Here is a 6,852-nt window from a genome sequence, read left to right as displayed (position 1 = left end):
GTCCCATTGATGCAGTGCAGCATGTATATCTGCAGTTATCCAAAGATTGACCTTTGTTTGAATAAAGACCAACTTTCTAACGAGCCAACGTTTACTTACCAATTCTAATATATTTTCTAGCCTAAATTGATCAAAGACATAAATCTCAACTACTCCCTTTGCCCCATAATATTTTAGCGCTCATATTATGGGACGGATGGAGTAAAATTTTAGCAACTAATTTTCGGTACCCCTAAAAATATCATAGTACTAGTGTATAAGAGTTTTTTTAAGAAGAAGTACTGTATAAGAGTTGAAGCCATGACGGTGACGCAGGAGAGCCGTTCATCGGTTAGCCCGACGCCCTTGTACCCTTCTTCCTCGTGCGCTCCGCCAGACTGCGACGCGCCCGCCGTGCTCGTCGCTCTTGCTTGAGCTTCCAAAGCCCCAAAGCCGCCGCTTCCCCACCCGCCGCTAAAAATAACCCCCTTCCTCCTCGCACGCCACGCTGCCCCCTCTGGCTTACCGCCTCTCCTCCGCCTCCGCCTCCCTACGCCACCTCATGGCCGCCGCCACCGCAGCCGCCGTCGCCTCCCCGGCGGTCACCGCCCCCTTGCCTCGCGCCGCCTCGTCCGCGGCGCGCCGGGGCTTCGTCTCCTTCGGCGGGGCCGCCGCCCGTCCGTCCGCGCTCCGATCCGACCGCCTCCGGGCAGCCGCCGCCGGCTTCTCCTCCGGTAACGGCCCTTCTCTTCGGTCGTCGTCGCGCTGGTTTGGTTAGGCCACTCGGGGTCTGAGATCTAGCTGTTGTAGCGTGGCGCAGTGAGCAATCTAGCGCGGGGATGTAAACATGTTTGCTCGTGAAATTTGGGGAGGATCTAATACGAGTCCATGAGCACTGGGAGCAAACACTACTGTTGTGCGTCGTTAAGCTTTATCAAGTGTCCCCGTTTAAATTTTGTGAGAAATGGTACTCTTGTAGGAGTGAGATCAGGGTTGAAAATATGCTATTAGAGCATCTCCGGCAGATTTTTTTTACTAGGAGAGACACGTAGCCACACCTTTAACTTATATGAGCTGACTTGACATATTGGGGTTTTAGATAGCTTACCACATATGTCATGTGGTGAGCATCTCCAGCAGATGATGAAAAAACTCCGCCGTGTTGTAAAAACGGTGTTTACGCCACTTTGGGCCCAAAAAGCCTGCTCCAATAGCTGCTGTATATGTAACGTTGTTGCAATTTTTTTTAGGCAAGCCTAAATTTTGTCTTGTGCTGCTGCATATTTGCAACGCTGCTACGGCTGTTGTAAAAACGCAGGGCCACATGAAAAACGGCCTTTTAGGCCACTTTGTGCCAAAAATGCCGCTCCAACAGATGATGAATATGCAAAAACGCAGCCGTGATGAAAAAAGCCCGTTTAAGGCACCACTTTTACATCATACGGTGATTTAAAATCTTCTCTCTCCTACCCATAGTGGATGCTCTTAGAGCATGTAATGGAGGTGTTTGGGTATGTTGCTCACTTAAAATAAAAAAAATTCTGGGTTTATGCAATGTCAGATGCACCAGATGATTTTACTGTCTATGTAGTGCTCCACTTTGTTTTGTCTCTTGACTGAGTGTTAAGCTTAAGTACTCCCTCCTACACAAATGTAGGATGTTTTTGCAGTTTAAATTAAACTGCAAAAATGTCCTACATTTGTTTACAGAGGGAGTAAATGGTTGAACAATTTAAGCACCATTATAACATTGCTAGCATTGGAGGTCTCTCTCTAAGCACTCCTGCAGGTGTAAATTCAGGCCTAAATTCTGTGTTGGGAACTTCTTTGTCTGTACATTTTGCAGTACTAATCAAATGTATCTGTAGGTGTGCGCACCCACGTTGCTGCTGTTGAACAAGCAGTTGTGCAAGATGCTACAGAGCTGGAAGCTCCAGTTGTTGTTGTTACGGGTGCTTCCAGAGGGATTGGAAAAGCCGTTGCATTGGCTCTTGGAAAAGCTGGCTGCAAGGTGAGCTACTTCGCTGTCTTAGATATTCATTCGGTATGTGCAGAAAGAGTTGGTTTCTTTGTGTGTCCCTGCCCCCCCCCCCCCCCCAGTAATTACCAGTGTCAGTTATTTCTCAAAGATGCAAACTCAAGGCAATAGTTACTCCTAGATATGTGGTTGTATAATTAGAGCTTCTGTTTTTTTTATGAAAGGTGTTCCACCCTTGTTCCATCTTTTTCGTTATAGCTATCTGCCTGCATATGCAAATGGCTATTTACTCCCCATAACCCCACGGACCTAACACCGACTTTACCTGCAGGTCCTAGTGAATTATGCACGATCCTCGAAAGAGGCTGAAGCAGTCTCCGAAGAGGTGAGCTGGTTAATTAAAACACAATATTGACATATATATTTTGTTTAATATCTGTTTGCCTGTTTGTTAAATTGCATCATACAGTTAGAAGATATACAAAGACACTGTAACTGGTGATTGCCGTAAGGATTATTAAATAGTTGTTTTAGTCGGCAGTGCAGCTAGATCAGATACTTTCCTTGCTGAACTTTTCTCAGCAACTTGAGATATTTTAGTCTGCATTGTTCTTTCATGGTTGGCCTCATGTAGGAATGCATACAATTATTATCGTTTCTGACCTCCTATCCGAGTAAGCAACAACACAGTTATGCTGAATTTCTGTTCTCATTTATGATCAAGTAAACAACACCCTTGTGTTATCACTTTCAGGAACCATCCAATGCATTTAGAAATAGCCATTGGGTATTAGTTTCAATAAATTTCATTGGCCCATTGTAATTTCGTTTTTAGACTACTGTATGGTAAGAATAATAGTTCACAAAGGCCAAAAGAAACAAATTGTAATTCTCTAATGTCGATTCACAACATCCAGATTTCCATTTTGCATAAGCGGAAGTTTATAGCTATTTTAGCTCAGTTATGATTGAAATTTGGTGATAGTTATCTACCTAAAAATATATGGATACCAGCATTCAGAAAAACGTTATTGGTTTCCGGAGAGGTATCTAGTTTTTTTGTTTGTTAAATTACTTCCTTTTTCTTCATTTTTTCTCTCTGCTAAGCCTAAATGCACTGATATATTTGTAATGTAATGCTATTTTTTCAGATTGAAGCATCTGGTGGTCAGGCTATTACCTTTGGAGGAGATGTTTCTAAAGAAGCTGATGTAGAATCTATGATGAAAGCAGTAAGTGCAATTTTTTCATGGATGAAAAATATTTTTCCTTTCACCTATATATTGATCAGATTATATAAACTCGGTTATCATTAGTTTATGTATTTTACCAGGCTATTGATAAATGGGGAACAATTGACATCCTGGTAAATAATGCAGGTAGGTACCAATGGTTAGTTTGCACCAGTTTAGTGTTCTCTTCTGTTTTTTTCTATATGTGAAATAACATTCTGTAAACAGGGATTACGAGGGATACGTTGTTGATGAGGATGAAGAAATCTCAGTGGCAAGATGTAATTGATCTAAATCTTACTGGTGTTTTCCTCTGTACACAGGTAGGTTTTTGCCCCTTTATTTGTTCTTTAATTTTTTGAAAATTTTGCTACTTGAATTATGTTTATGCTTCTTACACCTGCACATTACAGGCTGCCACAAAAGTAATGATGAAGAAGAAAAAGGTATATTTTTTGTTTCATTCTTTGAATTGGTTTGAACAATTTTGCTACCATTGGCTACTTTATTGGAGTTTAACTTTTTTTTTGGTATGCATTAGCTACCGGTCCTATTAAGAATATACTGCAAATACATACGACATATTTTGTCCATTTGTTCAATAGATGTGTTCATTACTTTGCGCACTCTCTGATACGCAACTTTCGGCCTCTAATTTTTTACATGAATATACATAGAGAATATATTGTGAAGTCATTATTCATGGCAAACATAATGGTACGGTTACCACCTACCCAACATTTTTTTCCATTAGTTGTCAATGACGGAGAAGTTTGACTGCACTCTTTCTGAAGTGTCATCTATTTTTAGAACAAAGTTAGTATGAAAAATATGAGCTTGTAGTAGACTATTAGGGTGTGTTTGGTTCCAGAACCAAGTGGAATGCCATGAAACCATTCCATTCCTAAGGAATGGAATGATTCCATCTTGGTGTTTGGCTAGAAGAGAATGAGGTAGGATGGAACCAAAATTTGATGCGGCGCCGGACTTGAGGAAGAACGCCAAATTGACCACGACGGGTGGCATGACCTGGGCGTCAAGGTCAATTTGGGCAGCGGCCTGACCTGAGTCTCCGGCCCTCTCGTATCTCCCTCTGGCGGCCCGGTAGAGAGGCCGCACGGCCCAGCTTTCCGTCCACTGACGCGGAACGGCGGGGGCTTGGTGGCGTAGGACTCGGAGCGGTGGTCACCGGATGGATTTCTGCAGCCTCCTGGAGGAGATGGCCGGCTACTTGCACTGCCTCCGCGCGCAGGTGCAGCTCAAGCGCGGTGGCTGGCTGGATGTGATGCTCCCGGCGGCGCAGGACCGTGGCTCCTGACGCTTGGAGCGGCTGCTCCTGACGGCGCACGAGGCCATGGTGGCAATGGGTGAGGAGGGGAGGTCGTGGGAGCGAGCTGTTCCGCGTGGTCCGCTCGGAACGGCCTAAACACGGAATATGCCGTTCGCTGGAATCTGTTGGTTCCGGTTCCTTTGACGATCCAAACGTGGGAATGTGCCCTGGGGACAGAGCTGATCCTTGCTGTTCCACTTCATGACAGAAACCTAACACACCCTTAGATCTACACTTAAGTTCTGTCACGCTTCAAATAGCAAGTCGCCGAGTCTCCGTTGACCCCCAGACCCCTCTCCTCAGTTACAAGCTTACATTGCTTTAGTTCAGGACTCAGCTTAGTTTCTTAGCTGAAGGAAGAGGAAGGCCTCCTTACATTGGTTTATTGTGTTTCTGAGCTGAAAGATAAAAATTATAAGGCCTTACCATGTTGCTAGTGCATGAGCTATGTGTATGCTCGTAAAGGGCCTGTAAAAAGAGCTACACTGCCAAAGTAAGAGTAGTATGTTCCTTTTAGTTAGGACTTAGGATACTGTTTTTCTTGCTCTGACATAAAATAAGCTCTGCGCAGAAGGCACCTGATTAAATTTTCTGTTATCGGTTGTAAGATACTTATTTTATGTTTAATGCAGGGAAGAGTCATCAACATAGCATCAGTTGTTGGTCTTACTGGCAATGCTGGCCAAGCTAATTACAGTGCTGCCAAGGCTGGAGTCATTGGTTTCACTAAAACAGTTGCTAGGGAATATGCAAGCAGGAATATCAATGTGCACTCTCTGTCTTTTCATCATTAGCTCATAAATCATAAAACCGTAAGCCAACTTCTGAACAGTTGTGAATACTCAGGTGAATGCAATCGCACCTGGATTCATAGCATCAGACATGACCGCGGAACTTGGAGAGGAGCTTGAGAAGAGAATCTTGTCGACTATTCCTTTGGGTATGCATCTTAAGCTGTAACCTCTGATTAAATAGCATTGCTCACATTCTGCTCCATTGTTCATACATCGTAAGTATAGCGAAAAACTTAAATGTTATGTTATGTACGTGTGTGTGCTCATGTGCACTGTATCTACCATGTGAATGTTTTCAGTCAGCACTAATGCCTCATTCAACTTCTTCACAGGGAGGTATGGCCAGCCAGAGGAAGTTGCTGGGTTGGTTGAGTTCTTGGCCCTGAATCCCGCGGCCAGCTACATCACTGGACAGGTTGGTGCAACTTCGATGCTGTTTGTGCCATTTGGTTATCTGAATTCTGAAATTTGACAGGTTTATTATTGAACTATCTCTTGGCAGGTGCTTACCATCGATGGTGGGATGGTAATGTGAAACCTTTGAGCAAGTTTGATGGAAGGTTGACATTTGCCCTGTGTAGCGGGACATTTTAGTAATTTGCATTGAACAATTTTGAGCTGTAGATTTAGGTTTCCTTTTTCGAACTTTGTAATCCCATGCAGAATAAATCAGGTGTGACCATGTGGGGAAGTTCAGATATGTGTTATGTCTTCAGCATCCTTTTTACTATTTCTCCGTTGGTTTTCAGACCCATTTCCAAAGATCTGTAGGTTGCTGGATGGTTATTTTCTGTTTTTATATAGGTGAGGTATCCAGTGAAACGCCCATTCAGTGAAAACTTGAAAACTGTTGTTGTAGGCCATCTGATCGCGATCAGAGGTGGGAATTCCACAAGCCACTTGCTACAGTTGTGCCGAAACCCCCCTACTAACAATAAGTTGCTGAAGAGGAAACATTGGGAATTATCCCCTTTTCCCCACCCACGCGAGGGCGGCCTTTGGAATAACTATAGTTGAAAGCCTGAAACCCCCCTGCTAACAATAATTTGCTGAAGAGGAAAAACTTGGGAATTGACCCCTAGTTGTTTTCCACCGCCCTCCTGGAGGCTGCGCGATTCAACGGCCACTGACAGTGGTGCCGCAACTGCACCCTAGCACCGACCACCGCGTGATTCAACGGCCACTGAGTGGGGCTGCAACCACAGCCCGGCAATGACCACATGCGCTGGTGGCGCGAGCGGTGGCGCGGCGCTCGCCCCACGCAACGACGCCCTGACAGACATATGGTGGCCCTCGCGCGACAGCAGCCTCTGGCCTGGCGCGCGCGACGATGACATCCGCGACCCGGCGCTGCTCCCATGCGTCGGCGTCGGAGATCGAGCGGACGTGGGATTGCCTCCATGCGACAGCAACCTAACGACTTGCCCTTCAAGGCCTGCTGTTTTGCTATACAGAGAAATCGCTCCTACAACTGGGGCAAAATTGACTAATTTGACCTACGGACGAAATCAAATCATATAATAAACTGCCCGTGAAACT

General features: G+C 44.8%; 1 protein-coding gene across 1 annotated transcript; it reads left to right on the top strand.

The window, feature by feature from the left end:
* The first annotated feature begins 310 nt into the window (after positions 1-310).
* On the top strand, positions 311-6,043 carry LOC125538117 (3-oxoacyl-[acyl-carrier-protein] reductase 4-like). Its single transcript, XM_048701417.1, has 11 exons — positions 311-713; positions 1,848-1,990; positions 2,289-2,342; positions 3,109-3,189; positions 3,291-3,336; positions 3,418-3,512; positions 3,603-3,635; positions 5,152-5,286; positions 5,366-5,459; positions 5,646-5,728; positions 5,816-6,043. Exons 1-11 carry the CDS (start codon positions 542-544, stop codon positions 5,846-5,848), a joined length of 969 nt encoding a protein of 322 aa, XP_048557374.1. The 5' UTR covers positions 311-541; the 3' UTR covers positions 5,849-6,043.
* The last annotated feature ends 809 nt before the right edge of the window (positions 6,044-6,852 follow it).

The sequence above is a fragment of the Triticum urartu genome, chromosome 2 (genome assembly GCF_003073215.2).
Source record: "Triticum urartu cultivar G1812 chromosome 2, Tu2.1, whole genome shotgun sequence".
NCBI lineage: Eukaryota > Viridiplantae > Streptophyta > Magnoliopsida > Poales > Poaceae > Triticum > Triticum urartu.
The sequence above is the reverse complement of the archived record's forward strand: the minus strand, read 5'-3'. Positions and strand labels throughout refer to the sequence as shown.

What these genes read in the sequence shown, in the direction of transcription:
- LOC125538117 (XM_048701417.1), top strand. Translation starts at nt 542, where the DNA reads ATGGCCGCCGCCACCGCAGCCGCCGTCGCCTCCCCGGCGGTCACCGCC. An exon ending in CGCCGCCGGCTTCTCCTCCG is followed by an intron (nt 714 to 1,847) that starts GTAACGGCCCTT and finishes ATGTATCTGTAG; the next exon opens with GTGTGCGCACCCACGTTGCT. An exon ending in TTGGAAAAGCTGGCTGCAAG is followed by an intron (nt 1,991 to 2,288) that starts GTGAGCTACTTC and finishes CTTTACCTGCAG; the next exon opens with GTCCTAGTGAATTATGCACG.